Source organism: Musca autumnalis, unplaced genomic scaffold, assembly GCF_047663935.1.
Source record: "Musca autumnalis isolate F117 unplaced genomic scaffold, ASM4766393v1 scaffold_5, whole genome shotgun sequence".
In the NCBI taxonomy this organism is placed as follows: Eukaryota; Metazoa; Arthropoda; class Insecta; order Diptera; family Muscidae; genus Musca; species Musca autumnalis.
Window position 1 is genome coordinate 24513303 of NW_027412088.1, and position 27512 is coordinate 24540814.

Consider the following 27512-nt stretch of genomic DNA (forward strand, 5'->3'; position numbering starts at 1 on the left):
GGAGATCTTCTATTCTATAGAAGCCTCCTACGGAGATCTTCTATTCTATAGAAGCCTCCTACGGAGATCTTCTATTCTATAGAAGCCTCCTACGGAGATCTTCTATTCTATAGAAGCCTCCTACGGAGATCTTCTATTCTATAGAAGCCTCCTACGGAGATCTTCTATTCTATAGAAGCCTCCTACGGAGATCTTCTATTCTATAGAAGCCTCCTACGGAGATCTTCTATTCTATAGAAGCCTCCTACGGAGATCTTCTATTCTATAGAAGCCTCCTACGGAGATCTTCTATTCTATAGAAGCCTCCTACGGAGATCTTCTATTCTATAGAAGCCTCCTACGGAGATCTTCTATTCTATAGAAGCCTCCTACGGAGATCTTCTATTCTATAGAAGCCTCCTACGGAGATCTTCTATTCTATAGAAGCCTCCTACGGAGATCTTCTATTCTATAGAAGCCTCCTACGGAGATCTTCTATTCTATAGAAGCCTCCTACGGAGATCTTCTATTCTATAGAAGCCTCCTACGGAGATCTTCTATTCTATAGAAGCCTCCTACGGAGATCTTCTATTCTATAGAAGCCTCCTACGGAGATCTTCTATTCTATAGAAGCCTCCTACGGAGATCTTCTATTCTATAGAAGCCTCCTACGGAGATCTTCTATTCTATAGAAGCCTCCTACGGAGATCTTCTATTCTATAGAAGCCTCCTACGGAGATCTTCTATTCTATAGAAGCCTCCTACGGAGATCTTCTATTCTATAGAAGCCTCCTACGGAGATCTTCTATTCTATAGAAGCCTCCTACGGAGATCTTCTATTCTATAGAAGCCTCCTACGGAGATCTTCTATTCTATAGAAGCCTCCTACGGAGATCTTCTATTCTATAGAAGCCTCCTACGGAGATCTTCTATTCTATAGAAGCCTCCTACGGAGATCTTCTATTCTATAGAAGCCTCCTACGGAGATCTTCTATTCTATAGAAGCCTCCTACGGAGATCTTCTATTCTATAGAAGCCTCCTACGGAGATCTTCTATTCTATAGAAGCCTCCTACGGAGATCTTCTATTCTATAGAAGCCTCCTACGGAGATCTTCTATTCTATAGAAGCCTCCTACGGAGATCTTCTATTCTATAGAAGCCTCCTACGGAGATCTTCTATTCTATAGAAGCCTCCTACGGAGATCTTCTATTCTATAGAAGCCTCCTACGGAGATCTTCTATTCTATAGAAGCCTCCTACGGAGATCTTCTATTCTATAGAAGCCTCCTACGGAGATCTTCTATTCTATAGAAGCCTCCTACGGAGATCTTCTATTCTATAGAAGCCTCCTACGGAGATCTTCTATTCTATAGAAGCCTCCTACGGAGATCTTCTATTCTATAGAAGCCTCCTACGGAGATCTTCTATTCTATAGAAGCCTCCTACGGAGATCTTCTATTCTATAGAAGCCTCCTACGGAGGTCTTCTATTCTATAGAAGCCTCCTACGGAGATCTTCTATTCTATAGAAGCCTCCTACGGAGGTCTTCTATTCTATAGAAGCCTCCTACGGAGGTCTTCTATTCTATAGAAGCCTCCTACGGAGGTCTTCTATTCTATAGAAGCCTCCTACGGAGGTCTTCTATTCTATAGAAGCCTCCTACGGAGGTCTTCTATTCTAAAGAAACCTCCTACGGAGGTCTTCTATTCTATAGAAGCCTCCTACGGAGGTCTTCTATTCTAAAGAAACCTCCTACGGAGGTCTTCTATTCTATAGAAGCCTCCTACGGAGGTCTTCTATTCTATAGAAGCCTCCTACGGAGGTCTTCTATTCTAAAGAAACCTCCTACGGAGGTCTTCTATTCTACAGAAGCCTCCTACGGAGGTCTTCTATTCTATAGAAGCCTCCTACGGAGGTCTTCTATTCTAAAGAAACCTCCTACGGAGGTCTTCTATTCTATAGAAGCCTCCTACGGAGGTCTTCTATTCTATAGAAGCCTCCTACGGAGGTCTTCTATTCTATAGAAGCCTCCTACGGAGGTCTTCTATTCTATAGAAGCCTCCTACGGAGGTCTTCTATTCTATAGAAGCCTCCTACGGATTCTATAGAAGCCTCCTACGGAGGTCTTCTATTCTATAGAAGCCTCCTACGGAGGTCTTCTATTCTATAGAAGCCTCCTACGGAGGTCTTCTATTCTATAGAAGCCTCCTACGGAGGTCTTCTATTCTATAGAAGCCTCCTACGGAGGTCTTCTATTCTATAGAAGCCTCCTACGGAGATCTTCTATTCTATAGAAGCCTCCTACGGAGGTCTTCTATTCTATAGAAGCCTCCTACGGAGATCTTCTATTCTATAGAAGCCTCCTACGGAGATCTTCTATTCTATAGAAGCCTCCTACGGAGATCTTCTATTCTATAGAAGCCTCCTACGGAGATCTTCTATTCTATAGAAGCCTCCTACGGAGATCTTCTATTCTATAGAAGCCTCCTACGGAGATCTTCTATTCTATAGAAGCCTCCTACGGAGATCTTCTATTCTATAGAAGCCTCCTACGGAGATCTTCTATTCTATAGAAGCCTCCTACGGAGATCTTCTATTCTATAGAAGCCTCCTACGGAGATCTTCTATTCTATAGAAGCCTCCTACGGAGATCTTCTATTCTATAGAAGCCTCCTACGGAGATCTTCTATTCTATAGAAGCCTCCTACGGAGATCTTCTATTCTATAGAAGCCTCCTACGGAGATCTTCTATTCTATAGAAGCCTCCTACGGAGATCTTCTATTCTATAGAAGCCTCCTACGGAGATCTTCTATTCTATAGAAGCCTCCTACGGAGATCTTCTATTCTATAGAAGCCTCCTACGGAGATCTTCTATTCTATAGAAGCCTCCTACGGAGATCTTCTATTCTATAGAAGCCTCCTACGGAGATCTTCTATTCTATAGAAGCCTCCTACGGAGATCTTCTATTCTATAGAAGCCTCCTACGGAGATCTTCTATTCTATAGAAGCCTCCTACGGAGATCTTCTATTCTATAGAAGCCTCCTACGGAGATCTTCTATTCTATAGAAGCCTCCTACGGAGATCTTCTATTCTATAGAAGCCTCCTACGGAGATCTTCTATTCTATAGAAGCCTCCTACGGAGATCTTCTATTCTATAGAAGCCTCCTACGGAGATCTTCTATTCTATAGAAGCCTCCTACGGAGATCTTCTATTCTATAGAAGCCTCCTACGGAGATCTTCTATTCTATAGAAACCTCCTACGGAGATCTTCTATTCTATAGAAACCTCCTACGGAGATCTTCTATTCTATAGAAGCCTCCTACGGAGATCTTCTATTCTATAGAAGCCTCCTACGGAGATCTTCTATTCTATAGAAGCCTCCTACGGAGGTCTTCTATTCTATAGAAGCCTCCTACGGAGGTCTTCTATTCTATAGAAGCCTCCTACGGAGGTCTTCTATTCTATAGAAGCCTCCTACGGAGGTCTTCTATTCTATAGAAGCCTCCTACGGAGGTCTTCTATTCTAAAGAAACCTCCTACGGAGGTCTTCTATTCTATAGAGGCCTCCTACGGAGGTCTTCTATTCTAAAGAAACCTCCTACGGAGGTCTTCTATTCTATAGAAGCCTCCTACGGAGATCTTCTATTCTATAGAAGCCTCCTACGGAGATCTTCTATTCTATAGAAGCCTCCTACGGAGATCTTCTATTCTATAGAAGCCTCCTACGGAGGTCTTCTATTCTATAGAAGCCTCCTACGGAGATCTTCTATTCTATAGAAGCCTCCTACGGAGGTCTTCTATTCTATAGAAGCCTCCTACGGAGGTCTTCTATTCTATAGAAGCCTCCTACGGAGGTCTTCTATTCTATAGAAGCCTCCTACGGAGGTCTTCTATTCTATAGAAGCCTCCTACGGAGGTCTTCTATTCTATAGAAGCCTCCTACGGAGGTCTTCTATTCTATAGAAGCCTCCTACGGAGGTCTTATATCCTATAGAAAGCATCTACGGAGGTCTTTTATACTACAGAAGACACCTACTGGGGTCTTCTATCTTATAGAAGCCACCTACGGAGGTCTTCCATTATACAGATGCATCCTACTGGAGTCTTCTCTTCTACAGTAGCCTCCTACTGCGGTCTTCTCTTTTATAGAAGTCTGCTACGGAGGTGTCCCAACCCTTCTAAGGAGGTCTTCTATTTTAAAGAATCTTCCTATGGAGGTCTTCTATTCTATAGAAGCCTCCTACGGAGGTCTTCTATTCTATAGAAGCCTCCTACGGAGGTCTTCTATTCTATAGAAGCCTCCTACGGAGGTCTTCTATTCTATAGAAGCCTCCTACGGAGGTCTTCTATTCTATAGAAGCCTCCTACGGAGGTCTTCTATTCTATATAGAAGCCTCCTGCGGAGGTCTTCTATTCTATATAGAAGCCTCCTGCGGAGGTCTTCTATTCTATATAGAAGCCTCCTGCGGAGGTCTTCTATTCTATATAGAAGCCTCCTGCGGAGGTCTTCTATTCTATATAGAAGCCTCCTACGGAGATCTTCTATTCTATAGAAGCCTCATACGGAGGTCTTCTATTCTATAGAAGCCTCATACGGAGGTCTTCTATTCTATAGAAGCCTCCTACGGAGGTCTTCTTTACTATAGAAGCCTCTCACGGAGTTATTCTATCCTATAGAAGCCGCCTACGGAGTTATTCTATCCTATAGAAGCCGCCTAAGGAGGTCTTCTATCCTATTGAAGCCTCCTACGGAGGTCTTCTATCCTATTGAAGCCTCCTACGGAGGTCTTCTATCCTATTGAAGCCTCCTACGGAGGTCTTCTATCCTATTGAAGCCTCCAACGGAGGTTTTCTATCCTATTGAAGCCTCCTACGGAGGTCTTCTATTCTGTAGAAGCCTCCTACGGAGGTGTCCCATCCTATAGAAACCTCCTAAGGAGGTCTTCTATTTTAAAGAATCTTCCTATGGAGGTCTTCTATAGTATAGAAACCTCCTACGGAGGTCTTCTATAGTATAGAAATCTCCTACAAAGGTATTGTATACTATAGCAGCCTCCTTCGCCTCTGGTGAACAGATCGGCCGTAAATTTAATGGCGGATATTTGCATATTCCTCGCGTGGAAAAAGGTGGTAAGATCATTAAAATGGAGTTCAGCCTTTCACAAATTAAATCAGGGAAGGTTTCTGACGGCAAGATCGTACAATCATCCGCTTACGTTACTGCCTCATTGCCGTCTGGAGGGGGGCGGAATACAAGAGAGGTAGCGGTTAAACAGATCCGGGGGATATCACCCCACTTTGTGGAACACCCTGTTTTACTCTACGGGGCTTGGACTTTTTGTTCCTGAATCCCACGTACGACTGGCGTCTACGCATATCATTAATTATCCAAGGTATCAAACTTGGCCGTAGGGCCAAGGGTCAGCTCCCTGACTCTGGGGTCACTGGGGTTGACACGACGAAGCTCATTTTTTTGTCGCCTATGATGGGAAATTTGGTCTCACTTTGGTTATTCGACCAGCAGATATATGGCGAGCGGCTGCAGCAGTAATGGTCTCGAAACGTCCTCTCTGTTACCCGAACATCAGAAGGGTTGGGCAGATTTCTGAAGTGGTGATTAGTGAACTCTCTGAAACTCGGCCAATCAGCTTTCTTATGATTGACGAATGTGCGGCGTTCAGAGGTGACGAAATCGGCCAATCTGCTGATGGAGAAAATCATGGAGAGATGTTCTCACCCAAGATAAACGACGTGTTGCCAGCGGACATTATTTGTCAGACAAGGTAACCCGATGGTTAATTCTGGTAGGGGCGTCCTCCCCATTGATCGCGAAAAACGTAGATATATCAAACTGCTCAGCCAGCACTATACCCCACTCTGGTCGTTTCTGAGGACCGAATGCCACAACTCCCAAGACCAGACGGTAACCTGGAGTACAGGTATTTATCGGCAGGATGTATACGCTCAGTAACTCATCCTCGGCAGTTCCACACCTGTCTACTACCACCATACATTCCATGTACGGATCATTAGAGTCAGGCTCAAGCAAGATAGGTCTGTATTGAACAGACTGGTGCAATAGGAAAGCTAATCCCCCCCTCTCCACTTCTGGTGGGAACCTTCGGCAGTATGTTGTAACCATCACAACCTCTTGATGAGGGCATCTATCTATAGAAGACCTCTTGAAGAGGTCCTCTATAGCTAGAAGACCTCATAAAGAGGGCATCTATCGATAGAAGACCTCTTAAGGAGTTCAATTATATCTAGAAGACCTCTTGAAGAGGTCATATATAGATAGAAACTCCCTTGAATAGGTCATCTATCTGTCGAAGACCTCTTTATAAATATATCTGTAGAAAGAACACCTCCTGAAGTGGTCTTCTATAGAAAGAACACGCCTTGAAATCCCACACGCTGCAGTTGTTGTTGAACTTGGATTCCTGCACCACTATGAAAAATCCACTTTTTACTCGACCTTACCTCGGACGCCACTGCCATTAAATTGGAAAAAGGATGTATTTTCAGGCATTGGAAACACCTAGAACAAAATGCGATGCCGATGATATTTAGCTAATTATCATTTACTTCCAATGTCGGGATCATTTTTCGGATTTTACACTTTTGAATCAGTCAAGGCCGCTAAAAGTCGATTGACGGGTTATATCGAATATTCAACTCAGCGTTCAGTGCAAGAAATCGTAAAAACGTCAAGCTCCTAGTCCGATCGCTCGAATGTTGCGGCTCTTTCAATGATCCAACAATTTTGCTAGTCGCCATTCCAGTTCTCTTCGGTTTGTTGTCTGTTTATCTCAGGATGTTTGGTATCGAGTATTGGTAGTACTGATAGAAGATATTTTAGGCTACCGGAAAAACAGAGGGACTTTTTAGTTATCTGTGAAAACTTGTCAGTTGATTTTCCCCGTGGTGAATAAAAGAAGTTGGATGAGAATATAGTTTTACCATAGGCCAATCAATGTCCCGTTTCTGTACAAATCCATCTAAAACGAGGAGCCACAACAAATCTGCTCACAATTACCGATATACCCAAAGGTGGAGAGAGAATTCATAATAAATGTTGAAGGTCCCTAGCAAAACAATCTTTGATTGTATGTATGTACACTCTAGGCGGGATGTATTAATTTGGCATCTCGACCTCGGTGGTTTATCACTCCTGGAGATGTGGAGATCCCCATAAATTACATTAAAGTTTGTCTAAATGTTGGACAGGAACAGCGTTCGGACTCTGCAATAAGATGAAGGCTCCATTGGTTGAATATGGACCATCCCCCTGGATTTTCGAACGGTAATGTTGGAATATACGTAGAAACAATGCTCCATTAATTCGTTTCCTATTCTCAGTGCTGTATTCTTGGTAGAATATGGACCATCCCCCTTGATTTTCAAATGGGAATGTTGGAATATACGTAGAAACATTTATGTCAAGGCTCCATTGATTCGTTTCTTATTGTCAGTGCTGTATTCTTGAATTTTATACAAAATAAGCCTAAAAGTATGCAATATATATAAATTTTCTCTCTTATTATTTTAAAGAACTTTTAAAAAGGATCCCTGAAGGTAAATTTCACAGCAGACAATATCAAAATGTTGCATTATTGGGACCGTCAATTCAAATCATTACTTCAATGAGAATTATCACTACTCCTTAATAAATTCCCAAACATTTCTTAAATAACTTATTTACCAAAGACACTTTTCTTCTTTTCAAACACCACTTAAGCAGCGGACTATCACCTTTAAAATAAAAAAACAAAACCAAACCAAAAAGCTTATTCTAAGGAACTTAAAATAACCGTGCCGTGTAAAAGGTTATAAAATACGGTAAGTGTAAGAGGGAGGGTGTGTGTGTGTAAGTGCATTTAAAGGACAACATTATTTACTAGGTCAGTTTCAGTGAACTAAAAACCGGTATCCTTCAAAACTTAAAAAGCAGCTATTTATCTATTTCTGGGTTGGTTGGTTGGCGGCTATATTTGGCTTATTATTCACTATATTGTCCATTAGAGTCCATCCATTAGGCTACGAAGAGTGCCCTCTAAACACTACACAGAGTAACGAGTATGTGAAAGTGTGTTTGTGTGTGTATGTGTTTTAAAATAGACCATAAGGTGTACTTATATGGTTGGTACTCCTGCCTCCCAGTGGGGGTTATGTAGGAAATAGACATACAAACATACATTAGTAACACCGAGCGCTCTAATCGGTCATAAAGCGCCAAGTATATGGGATTGTACACACGTTGTTGTTGCCTACACAACACATACAGACGACAGACTAGAATTAGGGTTTTTAAATAATTTTTAAACAAAAAACAAATAATAAACATAAAACAAATACAACAAATTACCAACATCATTGTTGTCACTTCAGAGTTCACATCAGTGGTGGTGGTGGTTAGTGGGAAAGGTAACAAAAAATTGAAAACAAAAACATAACAAAGAAAACAAAAAAAGATAAACATAAATAAACCCCAATAGGATTTTGCACAAAAAGGAAATTGTGGGTGGATGGGTAGGTAGGTAATAAGGAGGAAGGTCCATATGCCACAAGTTTAGACGACTTAGGAAACCCTATAAATACTTGTTGTGTCATTTCGCTTTGTGTTAAAAAAGGGTGCGCTCTCTGTAAAAAATGTATTTTTTCTCAGGAGTGGAGTAAATTTCCCCGCCCAAAAACCAAGCACCAAGGGTTTTGCGCACACGGGGTGTTCTGGCATTTCTGGGTAATACTTTAGTTTGCAGCAACAGCAGTTGACATTTAAATACCGGTAAAAATAAAAACAAAAAAAGTAAGTAAAACAAAACAAAAAATCCATTTGGCAATGTGTTAGTTTAAGTTGTAAAGGTGTGTCAGGTTTGGTGTAGTAAAGAAATTAAACGTGGAACTTTGTATTGTCTCTGTACACATTTTGTTACAAAAACAAATCTCTTATCCGTGTTCTTCTTACATCACAGGGAAACCGGTGTGGTGGTAAAATCAGAATAATTTATTAAAGATAAAAGAAGGGTAATTTATAAAATTGCTGCACGCAATTGTCAGAGGATTTCTTTTAGTACCACCTTAAAGTAGGCACTGTGTATGTGGGAGAGGGGAAGAAGCCTAAAAGTAGGCAATATATTATATGAAATGTAACAAATAGTGGAGTAATTTTGAGACCTATCAAGAGGTTATATAAAATGTCTGGATAGTTAATTTTTAGGTCTTGAATTTGTGAGGATACCATTCACAGTTTGAAGAGCTCTTTAAAAGTCTATAAATAAATGTATAGCCTATTGAAGAGGTCATAAAAGAATTTTTAAAGAGGTCTTTAATAGGTGGAAGACCTCTTCAAGAGGTGAACTATATATCGAAGACCTTTTAAAGAGGTCTATAGATAGAAGGTCTATAGATAGAAGGCCTCTTGAAGAGGTCATATCTATAGATAGAAGTCCCCTTGAAGAAAGAAGACCTCTCGAAGAGGTCCTCTATACAACTATAGAAACAAGCCCTCTTGAAGCAGGCATCTATCATTAGAAGCCCTCTTGAAGAAGTTATCTATAGAAAGAAGACTTCTTGAAGAGGGCACATATCGATGGAATTCCCATAGAAGAGGAATAGATAGAAGACGGCTTGAAGAGGCCATCTGTAGATAGAAGACCTCTTGAAGAGGGCATCTATCGATAGAAGACGGCTTGCAGAGGTCATCTGTAGATAGAAGACCTGTTGAAGAGGTCATATATAGCTAGAAAACCTCTTGAAAAGTTTATAAATAAATTGATAACCTATTAAAGAGGTCATAAAAGAATTTTTAAAGAGGTCATCAATAGGTGGAAGACCTCTTCAAGAGGAGAACTAGATATAGAAGACCTTTTAAAGAGGTCTGTAGATAGAAGGTCTATTGAAGAGGTCATCTCTATAGATAGAAGGCCTCTTGAAGAGGTCATCTCTATAGATAGAAGGCCTCTTGAAGAGGTCATCTCTATAGATAGAAGGCCCCTTGAAGAAAGAAGTCCTCTCGAAGAGGTCCTCTATAGTTAGAAGACCTCTTGAAGGGGTCAACTATAGAAACAAGACCTCTTGAAGCAGGCATCTATCATTAGAAGACCTCTTGAAGAAGATATCTATAGAAAGAAGACTTCTTGAAGAGGGCACATATCGATAGAACTCCTCTAGAAGAGGACATCTATAGATAGAAGACGGCTTGAAGAGGACATCTGTAGGTAGAAGACCTCTTGAAGAAGGCATCTATCGATAGAAGACGGCTTGAGGAGGTCATCTGTATATAGAAGACCGCTTGAAGACCTCTTGAAGAGGTTTTATATAGCTAGAAGACCCCATGAAGAGGGCATCTATCGATAGAAGACCTCTTAAAGAGAGCATCTATCGATAGAAGACCTCTTAAAGAGGTCCTCTATCGATAGAAGGCCTCTTAAAGAGGTCCTTTATAGCTAGAAGACCTCATGAAGAGGGCATCTATCGATAGAAGACATCTTAAAGAGCTCAATTATATCTAGAAGACCTCTTGAAGAGGTCATCTACAGATACAAAATCCCTTGAAGAGGTCATCTATCTTTTGAAGAGTTTATCTAGAGCTGGAAGACCTCTTCAAGAGCTCATTTATAGCTAGAAGACCTCCTAGAGAATTCATCTATACCTAGAAGACCTCTTGAAGATCTTATTAATAGCAAAAAGACCTCTTGAAGAGGTCATCTATAAACAGAACTCCTCTTGAAGATGTCATCTATAGCTAGAAGAACTCTTGAAGAAGTCACCTATTGAAATGACACCCTTTGAAGAGGGCTTCTATCGATAGAAGACCTCTTGAATAGGTCACCTACAAAGAGAAGACCCCTGGAAGAGGTTTATCTATAACTAGAAGACCTCTTAAAGGGGTCATCTATAGCTAGAAGACCTCTTGAAGAGGGCATCTATCCATAAAAGACCTCTTGAAGATGTTATCTAGAGCTGTAAGACCTCTTCAAGAGCTCATTTATACCTAGAAGACCTCTTGAAGAAGTCATCTATAGCTAGAAGATCTCTTGAAGATCTTATTAACAACTAAAAGACCTCTTGAAGAGGTCATCTATAAACATAACTCCTCTTGAAGAGCTCATGTATAGCTGGAAGACCTCTTAAAGAAGTCATCTCTAGAAAGAAGCCCTCTTGAAGAGGTCATGTATAGCTGGAAGAGACCATCTATAGCTAGCTAAAGATGCCATCTGGAGCTAGAAGAACTTTTGAAGAGGTCATCTGTAAAAAAGAAGCCCTCTTGAAGAAGTTATTTATAGAAAGAAGACTTCTTGAAGAGGGCACATATCGATAGAATTCCTCTAGGAGAGGACATCTATAGATAAAAGACGGCTTGAAGAGGTCATTTGTAGATAGAAGACCTCTTGAAGAGGGCATCTATCGATAGAAGACGGCTTGAAGAGGTCATCTGTAGAAAAAAGACCGCTTAAAGAGGTCATATGTAGCTAGAAGACCTCTTAAAGAGGGCATCTATCGATAGAAGACCTGTTGAAGAGGCTATCTATAGATAGAAGACGTCTTGAAGAGGCCATCTATAGATAGAAGACCTGTTGAAGAAGTCCTCTATAGTTAGAAGACATCATGAAGAGGGCATCTATCGATAGAAGACCTCTTCAAGAGGTCTTCGATGGCTAGAAGACCTCATGAAGAGGGTATCTATCGATAGAAGACCTCTTGAAGAGCTCAATTATATCTAGAAGACCTCTTGAAGAGGTCATCTATAGATAGAAAATCCCTTGAAAAGGTTATCTATCTGTCGGAGACCTCTTGATGAATTTATCTGTAGAAAGAACACCTCTTGAAGAGGTCTTCTATAGAAATAACACGTCTTGAAGACCTCTTTCAGAAGTCAGTTATAGCTAAACCTCTTGAAGAGCTCATGTATAGCTGGAAGACCTCTTTAAGAGGCCATCTATAGCTAGAAGAACTTTTGAAGAGGTCATCTGTAAAAAAGAAGACCTCTTGAAGAAGTCATCTGTAGATAGAAGACCGCTTTAAAAGGTCATCTATAGCTAGAAGACCTCTTGAAGAGGGCATCTATCGATATACAAGGTCTCTTGAAGAGGTCCTCTATAACTAGAAGACCTCTTCAAGAGGTTATCTAGAGCTGGAAGACCTCTTCAAGAGCTCATTTATAGCTAGAAGACCTCTTGAAGAAGTCATCTATAGCTAGAAGACCTCTTGAAGATCGTATTAATAGCTAAAAGACCTCTTGAAGAGGTCATCTATAAACAGAACTCCTCTTGAAAAGGTCATCTATAGCTAGAAGACCTCTTGAAGAGGGTATCTATGGATAGAAGACCTCTTGAACAGGTCACTTACAGAAAGAAGACCTCTGGAAGAGGTTTATCTATAGCTAGAAAACCTCTTAAAGGGGTCATCTATAGCTAGAAGACCTCTTGAAGAGGTCATCTATGAATAGAAGAATAGAAAGAATACTTCTTGAAGAGGTCATCTGAAGAAATCTTTTATAGCTAGAAGACATTTTGCAGCGGTAATCCATAGATAGAAGACGTCTTGAAGAGTTTATCTGTTGCTAGAAGACCTCTTGAAGGATCATCAATAGCTAGAAGACCTTTCGAAGAGGTCATCTATAGCTATAAGAATTCTCGAAGAGCTCATTTATGGCTAGAAGAAATCCTGAAGAGGTCATCTGTTAAAAGAAGGCCTCTTGTAGAAGTAATCTGTAGATAGAAGACGGCTTGAAGAGATCATCTATATCTAGAAGACCTCTGGAAGAGGGCATCTATTGATAGAAGACCTCTAGAAGAGGATATCTATCGATAGAAATCCTCTTGAAGAGGTCATTCATAGATAGAAGACGTCTTGAAGAGGTTATCTGTTGCTAGAAGACCTTTCGAAGAGGGCATCCATAGATAGAAGACCTTTTGAAGAGGTTATCTATAGCTAGAAGACCTCTCGAAGAGGTCATCAAATATAGCTAGAAGACCTCTTGAAGAAGTCATATATAGCTATAAAACCTCTTAGAGAGGGCCTCTCGAAGAGGTCATATAAAGATAGAAAATATCTTGAAATGGTCATCTGTAGATTGAAATCCTCTTGAAGAGGCTATCTATAAAAAAATGCATATTTAAGTAGTCATCTGTAGAAAGAAGTCCTCGTGAAGAGGTTATCTGTAGGTATAAAACCTCTTGAAGACCACATTTATAGCTAGATGACCTATAGAAGAGGTCATCTATAGGTAGTAGACCTGTTTGAGGTCACCTATAGCTAGAAGACCTCTTGAAGAACTAATTTATAGCTGGAAGACCTCCTCATCTATAGAAAGAATACCTCTGGAAGGGGGCATCCATCGACAGAAGACCTCTTGAGAAGGTAATTTATAGGTTAAAGGAGCTCTGAACAGGTCATTTATAGATGGAAGAGCTCTGAAGAAATCATCTACAGATAGAATACCTCTTGAGAGGTCATCTATAGCTAGAAAACCTCTTGAAGGGATCATCTATAGATTGAAGTCCTCTTGAAGACGTTGCCTATAGGAAGAAGGCGCCTTGAAGAGATCAGCTATATATAAAATGCATTTTTAACATGTCATATATAGATGGAGGTCCATTAAGTAGACTTTATAAAGTTAAAATTTCTTACTTTTTATCCACCACACAGTTTCCTGCGATATAAGATTCCCTGGAAGTAAATCGAGTTCCATTGATTAGGTATCACACTGTACAAGATTGAGTGGTTGGTTCGATTTGTTGTTGTTGGTTAAAGTTGTTGTTTCATTATAGTTTTGCTTCGGTTTTTTTTTTATTGTGTATACCTGATATATCGGACGATTCAGCATCGACATCTAAAGAACAGCTGCCAATAGAATCCATACTTCGATCCATAACTTCTCACAGGGAGGGTAGGTGCACTATAGCAAAACAATTTGTTGTTGGGAGGGTCGGGTCGTGATGTTTTGAAACACTTTTTTCTTGATTTTCTTTGAGAAAAATACAAGGCAAACAACAAATCTGCTTCTTGATTCTCCTCCTATTCCTCCACCTCCTGCTTCGTTAATATTAGTTGTTCAGAGTGATGGGTGTTGTGTGGGTGGATGATGGTAGGTTGGTTAAGTTGCATAGATTCCGTTCCAAACTGTTAAGAGGCAACCACCAATGTTGAATGATCGTTGCGTTGATAAAATAAAGTTGTGGACAAACAACACAGCAACAACAACAACGATAGTGGAGGAGTAGTTGGTTGGTGTTGGTGGTGGTCGTTTGGTTGGTTGGTTGATTGGAGAATAAAACACAAAAAATATTATCAAAGACACACAAACAGAGACAGACACAAAATAACAATAACAGAAAAAAGATAAAAAATAAAAGATAATAACAATAAAAAATAAACAAAAATTAAGTTTCTCTTTTTAATTACCAAGTAATTGAGAGAGATGGCGTACCATAAATTATATAGTAAACGAAAGGAACGAACGGAAGAGACAAACTCATAAATGCAAGCCAAACAAACAAAAAAACGAAAAAAGATCAAATCAAAAAAATAACAATAAAAGCTAAATGAAGAAATTGAAACGGAAATAAAACAAATTACACGACGCACACAACAAAAGAAAAGAAAACAAATTATCGAAAAACTATTTACAACAATACAAGTAGAAGAAGAAAATTGACAATAAACTATTGTTAGTAAATATAAACAAAACAAAAAAGAGGCAGGCAGGCAAGGCAAGACACATTCATTCATTCATTCGTTTATGATTCTTATCTTTATCAGAGTAAAATACAGCAACAAACTACAGCAGGCAGTAAGGCGGCGTATGAGAAAAATAACAGCAGGCACGAAGTGAAAAAAAGAAACGCATAAAAACTAATTTAAATCAATCATCGTTTACAAAGTTGTTGAACAAAATAACTAATGGAGTTGAGGGATTAATAGCTACAAATCACGATATGATATATTTTGGAACAACTATCACAAAAATAAAGTTTCATGAATAACTGTTTGTGCTTTACGGATTTTGCAGTGATTTTGTAATAAATTAATACATATTTATGAATTATTATTTAATAATAATCTTTTTTGGTTTGGTATGTTGAACTTGGCGCTCGGCGAAGAGTAATGTTCTTGTTCTCTGAAGAGACTTAAACGCATTCTATAGAAAATGGAAAAATGGAGACCAACTCGTCACAATCCACAAATACATTTTATATCATGAAATAATAAGTCATACCAATAACAAAAATTTGCGAATCCCGAATGAGGCTGAGAGATCTTCTGTCGTTAGTTGGCCTCTTAAAGAGGTCTTCTGGCTATAGATGACCTATTGAAGAGGTCTTCTATCTTAAGATACCCCTTTAAAGAGGTGTTCTACGTTCGGATTACCTCTTTAGAAGGTCTCCTAACGATAGATTACATATTTTAAAAGGTCTTATGTATAGACATGCCATCTTCACGAGGATACTTCCATATACAGATGATTCCCTTGAGAGGTCTTCTATTTTTATATGACTTCTTCAAATGATTCTCTTTTTTTAGATGACCTCTTCAAAAGATTCTCTATTTTTAGATGACCTCTTCAAGAGGTCTACTATCGATATATGACCTCTTTAATATATCTTTTATCTATAGATGACCTGTTTAAGAGGTCTTCAAGCCATAGATGACCTCTTCCAGAGACCTTCTAGGTATAGATGACTCCTTTAAGAGGTAATCTATCTACAGAGGACCTCTTCAAGAAATCTTTTGGCTGTAGATGGCGTCTTCAAAAGATATTCTAGACATAGATGATCTTTTTTAAAGGTCTTCTATCCACAGATTACTCTTCAAGAGGTCTTCTAGCTATAGATAACCTCTTAAAACGGTCTTCTAGTTAAAGATTACCACTTTAAAGGGTCTTCTAGCCTCTTCAAAAGGTTTATTTCTACAGATGACCTCTTCAAGAGGTGTACTATCTATAGATGACCTTTTTAAAATGGCTTTTTTCTATAGATAGCCTATTTAAGAGGTCTTCAATATATAGATGACCTGTTTAAGAGATGTTCTAGCCATAGATGACTTCTTCCAGAGACCTTCTAGCTATAGATGACCTCTTTAATCAATCTATAGCGGACCCCTTCAAAAAATCTTTTACCTGTAGATAGTGTCTTCAAAGGGTATTCTAGTCAAAAGGTTTTCTAGTTAAAGATTGCCACTTTAAAGGGTCTTCTAGCCTCTTTAAAAGGTTTATTTCTACAGATGACCTCTTCAAGAGGTGTACTATCTATAGATGACCTTTTTTAAAACGGATTTTATCTATAGATGTCCTGTTTAAGAGGTCTTCAATATATAGATGGCCTGTTTAAGGGATCTTCTAGTCATAGATGACTTCTTCCAGAGACCTTCTAGCTATAGATTATCTCTTTAAGAGGTAATCTATCTATCTATCTATCTATCTATCTATCTATCTATCTATCTATCTATCTATCTATCTATCTATCTATCTATATATCTATCTATCTATCTAGAAGAAGTCGTTTAGCTTTAGATAGCGTCTTTGAAAGGTATTCTAGCCACAGATGACCTCTTCAAAAGGTATTCTAGCTATAGATAACCTCTTCAAGAGATCTAGATATAGACGACTTCTTCAAGAGGTCTAATACTTATAGGCGAACTCTTCAAGAGGTTTTCTATCTATAGATGACCTCTTCAAAAGGTCTTATATCTATCGATAACCTCTTCAAGATGTCTTCTAGCCATATATCACCTCTTTAATAGGTCTTTTATCTATAGATAACCTCTTCAATAGGTCTTCTATCTATAAATGATCTCTTCCAGAAGGCTTTAATCTGTAGAAGACCTTTCAGGAGATCATCTCGCTATAAATGACCTCTTCAAGAGGCCTTCTGTCAATAGATGACCTCTTCAAGATGCACTCTATCGATAGATTACCTATTCAATAGGTCGTTTCTCTATAGAGAGCGTCTTCGAAAGGTACTCTAGCCATAGATGACCTGTTCGAAAGGTCTTCTAGCTATAGATAACCCCTTCAAGAGATCTTCTAGATATAGACGACTTCTTCAGGTGGTCTAATACTTATTGACGACGTTTCAAGAGGTTTTCTATTTATAGATGACCTCTTCAAAAGGTCTTATATCTATCGATAACCTCTTCAAGATGTCTTCTATCCGTAGATCACCTCTTTAATAGGTCTTTTATCTATAGATAACCTCTTCAATAGGTCTTCTATCTATAAATGATCTCTTCCAGAAGGCTTTAATCTGTAGAAGTCCATTCAGGAGATCATCTCGCTATAAATGACCTCTTCAAGAGGCCTTCTGTCAATAGATGACCTCTTCAAGATGCACTCTATCGATAGATTACCTATTCAATAGGTCTTTTCTCTATAGAGAGCGTCTTCGAAAGGTATTCTAGCCATAGATGACCTGTTCAAAAGGTCTTCTAGCTATAGATAACCCCTTCAAGAGATCTTCTAGATATAGACGACTTCTTCAGGTGGTCTAATACTTATTGACGACGTTTCAAGAGGTTTTCTATCTATAGATGACCTCTTCAAAAGGTCTTATATCTATCGATGACCTCTTCAAGATGTCTTCTAGCTATAGATCACCTCTTTAATAGGTCTTTTATCTATAGATAACCTCTTCAATAGGTCTTCTATCTATAAATGATCTCTTCTAGAAGGCTTTAATCTGTAGAAGACCTTTCAGGAGATCATCTCGCTATAAATGACCTCTTCAAGAGGCCTTCTATCAATAGATTACCTGTTCAATATGCACTCTATCTATAGATGACCTCTTCAAGAGGGCCCCTATCTATATATTACCTCTTGAAGAGGTCTTCTTCTATATATGAACTCTTCAAGAGGTATTTTATCGTAAAATGTATTCTTCAAGTGGTCTTATATCTATGGATGACCACTTCAAGAAGTTTTCTATCGTAAGATGGTCATCTGAAGAGGTCTTCCCTCTATAAATGACCTCTTCAAAAGGTATTCTTGCTATAGATACCATATTCAAGAGGTCATGTATCTATTGATGATCTCTTCACAAGGTCTTTTGTATATAGTTGACTTCTTCAATAGACTTTTTATCTATAGATGACCTCTCCAAGAGGTCTTCTATCTACAATTGACCTCTTCAAGAGATATTCTATCTGCATATGACCTCTTAGGTCCACTATCTATAGATGGCGACAGAGTTCTTCTAGCTATATATGACCTCTTTAAAATGTCTCCTACCTATAGATGACAACTTCAAGAGGTATTCTGGTAATAGATGAACTCTTCAAGATGTCTTCTCGCTATGGATGATCTCTTCAAGTGGTTATCTTTAAGAGGTATTCTTTCTATAGATGACCTCTTCAAGAGATCTTCGATCTACAGTTGACCGCTTCAAGAGGTCTTCTCCCAATAGATGACCTCTTCAAGAGATCTCCTATCTACAGTTGACCGTTTCAAGAGGTCCTCTCTCAAAAGATGACCTCTTCAAAAGGTTTTCTATCAATTGTTGATCTCTTCAAGAGGCCTTCAATCGATAGATGACCTCTTCAATAGGTCTTCTATCTATAGAGGACCTTCTATCAAGAGATCCACTGTCTATAGATGATGACTTAAAGCAGTCTTCTAGCTATAGATGGCCTCTTTAAAGGGTCCCCTAGCTATAGATGACCACTTCAAGATGTCTTCTCACTATGGATGATCTCTTCAAGATGTCTTCTCACTATGGATGATCTCTTCAATAGATTTTCTCTCTATAGATGACCTCTTAAAGAAGTATTATTATTTATTATTTCTATAAATGATCCCTTTAAGAGGTCTTCGATCTACAGTTGACCGCTTCAAGAAGTCTTATCTCAATAGATTACCTCTTTAAAAGGTCCTCTATCTATCGTTGACTTCTTCAAGAGGTCTTCAATCAAGGAGTTTTCTATCAATAGATGGCCTCTTTAGGAGGCCTTCAATCTTTAGATGGCTGCTTCAAGAGACCTTCAAGTTGCTTTCAATCTACAGATGACCTCTTCAAGAGGTCTGCTATCTATAGTTGACCTTTTCAGGCGGTCTCTTGTCTATAGGTGACCTCTTCAATAGGCCTCCAATGTATAGATGACTTTTTCAAGAGGTCTTCTATCTGCAAGAAGTAATATCATTAAAAGAATTCGTCAAGGGTCTTTAATATATGTATATATCAAGAGGTTTTCAGCTTGTATATGACCACTTAACTAACAAAGAATTTAAAGAATTTCAAAGAATTGAACTTTAACACTAGCGGCCAGATCGAACAGAGGTTGTCAATTCTTAATTTGTTACCAAATGCGAAAAGCCACAATTATCTCGAATAAAGAAAGGAAATTGACTGAAATATAAGTTTCGAAAGGAAAGAATCCGTTGTGTGTTGTATGTGATATAAAAACCTTTTATCGTTTTTATCGAAATCCCATTTTTGATATCGGTGTTCATTCGATCATCATATATTTTTGTTGATTAATGCGATCCATACACTATGGGCATGCAATGAACCCCTTTCAATCCGATGAATTTTGTTTATTTTCCAAGTAACCAACAAATAATATTTGAAAACAACAAATATTATTTGTGAGGAAATTAAAAATTTGGAAAACTTCAACCCAAAATCGAGTTCTGGAGGAAAATTCTGGAGCAATATTGATTGAAGGAATGCCACACACTATTCAATCACACACTTACACAAGGGTTCATCGGTTGCTGTCCTGCATGCCCATAGTGTATGCCCGGCATAATGTTAAGTACAAATAATGAAAATTATTTTACACAATTTTTTGCAATTTTCTATCTAACAATTCCATGTCTAGATTCCATCTTCCCAAAGTAACAGAGAAAATCTGTCATTATTTTGAATTTGTAATTGAAAAAAATGAAACATTTGTAACATTTGTCTGTTACACTTTTACTTTTATTATTCACGCGATTATATTTCTGGCGTATGTGATGAGTGTGTGAAACAAGTATTTCACGACGACTATAATGTAGACAATGGGATTTTTGCAAGACATATTTTTGTTATTAAGCGGTTTGCTATGAATATACAGAGCGCGGTGGACATACACACATTCATAGTTGTATTGTCTTTATTTATAAACATTTCGTGTAAATATAATACTGTGCATTCACCGCCTGTGGTTCGCCGCCCCCCAACAACACGAATTACTGAATAAAACTGATGACTACCACAACAATGATGACACTGTGGTAATAACGCTTACAAAACCGCAAAATATTGTCGATGATATGTTTGATGTATTTTTATTATTATAAAGAAAAAATATCAAACTTACACATTTCTTTTAAAAAATAAATGAAAATATTTCGCATTAAGTGCAATAAAAAACCATTGTTTAAACAGCTTTTTTTTCTTACAAACAAGGCTAGGATGCTTATAATTAATAATATTTTTTTCTTTAACAATAAATTGTGGTATGGTCATTTATTTAAAGACCTTGTTTATATACATAAATAATGATATTTATGAATATTGTTTCATATATGGGCACGGGGGTTTTTTTAATATATGTATTTGAGGAATTTTCATTCAGACGAATTCACCGCCACTCATACCCAACAATCTCGCGACGACTGGTTCTATGTACCGAATTGACCCGAGGAATCATCTTCTCGGCCAGGGGCCGTCACCTCAGCAACTACTTGTTCGTGTTCGTCTTTATTTTTATTTTGGGAGCGGCATGTCCCGGAATGCCTTCTCCGGATTCTTTTGGTCCGTGCCGGGATTGAAAGTAACCCCGGGCCATGGTTTTGCACCGTTTGTCAACGTCTCATCCACCATAGGACGGTGTCAATGAAATGCAAAGGGTGCCGAGGATGGGTACATTTCAGGAACTGTTCAGGCTTGACCTTCCTGAGGGAGTATTACGACAGGGTTTATATTGCTTCGTACTGCACCAACATGAACCCCAGTGAGTCTTCATCATCAACATAATCGGATTATGAAACTCCCCCGCAATCTCCCCGACAGCAGTATCAGCCGCAGCCATTAACACCGCGTATTGCTGTCCCAGTTCCTGAGGATGTGACATTCCTGCAGTTTAACTGCGATGGTCTTCGAACCAAGATCAATGAGATCGTGAACTTTATGAGTCGGAGAAATATTATGGTCGCGGTGATCCAGGAAACGAAGCTGAGCAATAACAGCAGTCTTCGGAGTTGTGATGGATACAACGTTCTTCGCCAAAATCTTACGAGAAGTGGGGGTGGAGGACTTGCATTCCTACTGCACCAGTCTGTCCCGTACAGACCTATCTCGCCTGAGCTAGATTCTAGGGACCCATACTTGGAGTATATGGGCTGAATGTGTATATCCCGCCGGTCAATAGCTGTGCCCCGCGTTATATGCCTAACATCAAATCTCTGTTGCGCGGTGATAACCGGCTGGTCCTAGGGGACTTCAATTCGCATCATGAGTTATGACATTCAGCTCTATGGAATGACCAGAGAGGTACAGATGTGACTGAGCAAATAGATAGCTCCACATTCTGCACTGCGAACGAGGACGCACCCCCCAGGATTAGAGGAGACTGCCACAGTTCGCTTGACATATCCATCGTGTCACCCGGTATGACGAATGACGTGACATGGCAACCCGTCATTTCCCTTGGGTCGGACCATCTCCCAATCCTCATCTCCATAAACAGATCACCAGACTTCATAACCTCTGAACGCCGCACTTTCATTAATCATGGGAAAGCGGATTGGCAAGGTTTCAGAAAGTGCACTAATCAACGCTTCAGAAAACTGCCCAATCCCTCTGATGTTCGTGTAGCAGAGAGGAAATTCCGAGACATCATCACTGCTGCAGCCTGGTCCGCATATTACGCAGCACCTGTTTAACTGCCCAGCCAACCCGACTAACTTAACTCCACTCTCTCTTTTTGGACTAATCCTATTCAGGTGGCTTCCTTTCTAAACTTGGAGCTGGAGGCAGAGCCGAATCAATAAAATAATGGTTTACATGTACTTGTAGAGGCTGCTACAACAACAACAAAAGATCCCATTACCAAATAACGGTTTTTATACCCTCAGCCTTTACGCTAAGGAGGGTATACACACTTTGATACGATGAAAATGTGCCTCATCGAAATAATGGTTTTAGACCCCAAGTATGTTTGGACGAAATGTGTTTCAGACAATTTGGAGTCGATCTAGCCATGTCCGTCCGTCTGTCCTGCTGGCTGGAGCGCACGATAACTCTCGAACGGATGAACCGATTCGGTTCAAATTTTGGCTATCGTAATATGTTGCCCAAACTTAGTTTAAGTTCGAAGATGAGCAACATCGGTCCACTCCTTCCGGTACCTCCCCCACAAAAGTTCGAAAATGTTCGGAAAATTTGTGCGCACGATAACTCTTAAAGGAAGTAACCGATTTGGTCCATACTTTGCACATCGTGAAATCTCTACTAGACTTAGATGAGGTTACAATATGGACTCAATCGGTCCACCCCTTCGGGTACCTCCCACATAAAATTTCGGAAAAGTTCAGTTTAGGACCTGCTCTCGAATCCCTTTGATTTTTGTTGTAACAACTTGTATTCATTGTCCTCTATACAAAGGTACAAATTTTATAAGGGGTAAGTCCATACTTCCTGAGAAAATAGTGTGTAGTGGTTGGGGCGCACGATAACTCTGGAACGGATTAACCGATTAGGTCCAAAATTTGGCCTTCGTTATATTTTGACCAAAGTTAATTAAAGTTAGAAGATGGGTCATATCGGCCCACTCCTTCAGGTACCTCCCCCACAAAAGTTCAAAAATGTTCGGAAAAATTGTGGGCACGATAAATCTTGCTGGGAATGACCGATTTGGTCCATACTTTGCACATCCTAATATATCTACCAGATATTGATCAGGTTCGAATATGGACTGTATTTGTCCACTCCTTCGGGTACCTCCCACACAAAATTTCGAAAAAGTTCCCTTTGGGACCTGCTCTCGAATCGCTTTGATTTTTGTTGTTACAACTTGTATTCACTGTCCTCTATACGACGGTACAGATTTTATAAGGGGCAAGTCCATACTACCTGAGAGAATAGTGTGTAGTGGTTGGAGCGCACGATAACTCTGGAACGGATTAACCGATTAGGTCCAAAATTCGGCCTTCGTTATATTTTGACCAACCTTAATTAAAGTTAGAAGATGGGTCATATCGGCCCACCACTTCGGGTATCTCCCCCACAAAAGTTCAAAACATTTCGCTATAATGGTGTGAACATTAACTCTTGAAGGCAGTGACCATGCTTTAGACATCGTAATATTTCTGTGAAACATAGATTAGATTTAAATATGGACTATATTGGTCCACTACTTCAGTTACCTCCCACAAAAAATTTGGGAAAAGTGCAGTTTAATGGGCTGTTCACAAATTGGTTTGATTTTTGTTGTAGCAAATTGAAATCGCTGACCCCATCATGACGGTACAAGTTTTTCAGGGGTCCATACTTCCGGAGAAAATGGCCCGAAAGGAGTAAACAGCCCCTATGACAACATATGTAGTGGCTGCAACACCCGATAACTCTCGAACGGATCATCCGATTCGGTCCAAAATTTGACTTTTAAAAAAATTTGTAGTTTATCTTCGAAAATGATTCATATAGGTCTACTACCTAGGATACTTCCCGCACAAAATTGCAACATGTTTAATTAAGTGCAGTTGAGGATCTGTTCGAAGGTCCTTTGGAAAATTATACCGATGCTACTCCTTGTAGTAACGTTTACAGCGATATTATGTTCTTCGTGGGCAAGTATATGCATCCAGGCATTCTGCTACAAAACATCTAAGTTATACGGTTACCAACTGAAATGACTTCTAAAATAAGATCCACTTTCATATTGGAGTATGTCGATCCATACCTTTAGGTACCTCCCCCACAAAAATTGAAAACCTTCCACAAAAATAGTGCGCACGATAGCTTACGGAGTCAGTTACGAAGTCCTTAGGGTACCTACCCCACAAAAGATCACATTTTTATTTAAGTGAAGTTTAGGATCTGTTCGAAGATCCTTTGGAAAATTATACCGATGATACTCCTTGTAGTCCTGTCTAAGCGATATTATGTTCTTCGTGGGCAAGGCCATTCTTCCTGACATAGTGGTCCAAAACCTTTAAGGTATACGGTGACTAACTGAAAGGACTGGTGGGCATAATATCTATAGAAAGTAATGAGTCCCAAAATAAGATACACTTCCATAAGGAACTATGTCGGCCCATTTTTGAAGTACATCCTCCGCAACACTTTTTAGCTTCAAACCAAATATATATTATGTCGGCAAGTTCATACTTCCAAAAAGGGCCACAAAATCTGCGTAGCCGGTATTAGATTCGATATTGTCAACAGATGAAAGTTTCAATTCTCAGAGGCTTAGGGTATATCTCTGTCGGCAAAGGCAACTGATACTTTTTTACTTGTTGTTGCTCTATTTTGCCAATTCGGAATATTGTTCTACATATTTAAAATTCAAAATATGATTTGGACACACTTTTCACAAACACTCGAAATTCCTTTAAAATTTAATCAAACGTGCTGCGAATGATTTATTTAATTAAATTTCTTTTTAAAACAACAGTTTCCAAAATGAAATGTTTGATTTGAGAGATTTCGCCAAAAAAAAGAAAAAAAGAACAGCAATTTTTTTGTTAATTTGTTGCTCTGCTTGGGGTGGCAATTAAACAAAACTACATATTGGTGTTTCTTTTATTTCAAAAGTGAGGTTAATTGCGCATTATTATCAAACAAATGAACGAACGAACATCTGGTGAAAGTGTCTTAACGAGAGACAAGTTTAGAATAAATAAATCTAAACTACAATTAAAAATTCACATTTCAAAACTGGAACATTAAATTGGACTAATATCTAATCCCATGATACTTTATAGAAAGCTTTGCAATTTATCAGTAAAACATTTTTTTTTTTTTGGATTTTTACAGACAGTTAGCCGCCGCCTCTAAATGTTATTAAATGGTGTTTGTTATTGCTATTGCATTTGTTGATATTAGAATTGTTTAGCATTCAAAACAAATATTTTGTAGCTATTTTTATAAAGTGAGGCCAACACATGTTTTGATGAGAAATAATTAAAACTTGTTTTAATAGATCGACTAATTGTGTGTGTTTGTTTGTTGTTTCAAAGTTTAAGTAGTCAAGAATTTGCTACAACATCATCATCATCAGGGTATTAAATTTTAGATAATAATAGAAAAATAATTACAACAAATATTGGTCTATTAACAACAAAACGTTTTATCGTTTAATCCAACTTTTATTGAAATTGTAATTGTGCAATAAACTTTCATAATGTCTCCCTATATCCTCATAACTAAAGTGGTATATCGTCACCTGAAATGCCCAAAGACGTAACCCTCACAAAGGGTTACGTTGAGGGAATTTGGCACTATAAAAGCTTATTCTCGTATGGTTTTGACAAATAAAATGACTTGAAATGCGTATGAGGTTTGATCACTCTATGCATATCGTTATATTTATACCGAGCTTAAATATTCATTCTAAGGAAAGTTTTTTTTTCAGAATTTTTAGCGATCTGGGCAACAATGATATTTTTGATTCAGGAAGTCCACACTTTCCAAGATAAGCATCCACAAATTTGATGCCTATTCATTTGGTAACAAATTGAGAATCAGCATCTGCCCGCGTAGAGTTTACATTTAATAATTTTACTTCCTTGGTGGGCATGCTGGTTGCCCTCCAACCAAACTTAAGACCAGTAGTGGGATTCTGTAACTCATTTTTCGAGTTACCCACAAATATCGGTAAAATTATTAAAATAATTTCGGTAATTAGCGAAAATTTTCGGTAAGTTAACAACCATAATAAAGCTGTTACTAAATCCTACCGATAGCAACAGTGCTGATAACTTTTATTGATACTTTTCATTCAAAATTTTGCTCTTTAATGTTACCGATTTTTGTCCGTAACTGAAAAAATGAGTTACAGAATTCCACTTCCACGTACTTTTGATCGTTTCTACCGCATGTGATACCTAAAGGGTCACAATTAGAACGCTTAATATTTTTTTGGGTCGAAATGCATATTTCCCGAATTAAAGGCTGCGAAATTTTCAAAATAAATCCAAATGTTACAAAAAGGGGTTCTATCAAAAAAAGAGACATGTTGGAATATAGATAGAATACTTTTTGAAAATGGTAGAAGACGTCTGGTAGAGATCATCTAAGCATAAAAGAAAACTGAAGGGTTTTTTTGTAAATAGAAAAGACATCCTGAAGTGGTAATCTATAGATAGAAGGTCTTCTGATCAGGTCATAGAAAGATAGTAGAACTCTTGAAGAGGTCATCTAAAGATAGATGACGAAATGGTCATTTATAAATAGAAGTCCTCTTGAAGAGGACTTCTACAGATAATACATGCCTTAAAGCCAGGTCAGGCAATGTGCGCTTACTGAGAGCAAGTGAGCGAAAACTTCAATGTAAAATGCATTGAAATGTATGCTCACTTGCTCTCAGCAATCGCACATTGCCTATCCATGCCTTAAAGAGGTCAGCCAACGATAAAACATCGCTTGAAGAGATCACCTATAGATAGAAGATCTTTTGAAGAGCTCTGAAGCATCTGAAGATAGAATACCGCTTGGAGAGGTTATCTATAGAAACATTTTGAATAGTTCATCAAGAGCTGGAAGACCTTTTAAAAAGGTCGTCTAATACTAGAAGTCGTCTTTCAGAGGTCATATACAGATAAAAGATCGCTTGAAGGGGTCACCTATAGATAGAAGAAATCTTAAAGAGGCCTGCTATAGTTAAAAGACTTGTTGTAGAAGCGATCTGAAGAGAGTGAAGAAGTCACCTATAGCCAGAAGACCTCTTGATGAGGTCATGTAGACACAAAAGATGTTTTGAGGAGGTGATCTTGAAATAGTATTCTATAGACAGAAGACCTCTTGAAGAGGTCATCTAAAGAGGTTATTACAGATAAAAGATCGGTTAAAGAGGTCATCTATAGATAGGAGACCTCTTGAAGATGTCATCTATAGGTAGAAGACCTCTGGAAGAGGTCATCTGCAGATAGAATACCTCTGGAAGAGGTCATCTATAGATAGAAGACCTCTAGAAGAGGTCATCTATAGATAGAATACCACTTGAAGAATTTTTCTATAGATAGAAGACCTCTTGAAGAGGTCATCTGCGGATAGAATACCTCTGGAAGAGGTCGTCTACAGATAGAAGACGTCTTGAAGAGGTCGCCTAAAGATAAAAGACCTCTTAAAGGGTCATCTATAGATAGAAGACCTCTGGAAGAGGCCGTCTTTAGACAGAAGACCTCTAAAAAAGCTCATCATAGATAGAAGACCTCTTGAAGAGGTCATCTATAGTCAGAAGGCCTCTTGAAGAGGTCATCTATAGTTAGAAGACCCTTGAAGAAATAATATATAGATAGAAGACCTCTTGAAGAGATAATATATAGATACTAGAAAAGGTCTTATATAGATAGGAGGCCTCTTGAAGATGTCATCTATAGGTAG

At 38.7% G+C, this 27512-nt stretch overlaps 1 protein-coding gene across 7 annotated transcripts in view; it reads right to left on the reverse strand.

Annotated features, from left to right (window-relative positions):
* vlc (disks large-associated protein 2) overlaps window positions 1-27512 on the reverse strand; it is a 61143-nt gene that overhangs the window by 14544 nt on the left and 19087 nt on the right. For 4 of the 7 annotated variants that reach the window (XM_073992577.1, XM_073992578.1, XM_073992579.1 and 1 more), the window contains one exon: window positions 13790-14109. The exons of the other annotated variants lie outside the window; for them this stretch is intronic. In XM_073992577.1, the coding sequence (XP_073848678.1) occupies window positions 13790-13859 (70 nt within the window). In that variant the 5' untranslated portion in view covers window positions 13860-14109. The remainder of the gene's footprint in view (window positions 1-13789; window positions 14110-27512) is intronic. 7 annotated transcript variants of the gene reach the window in all.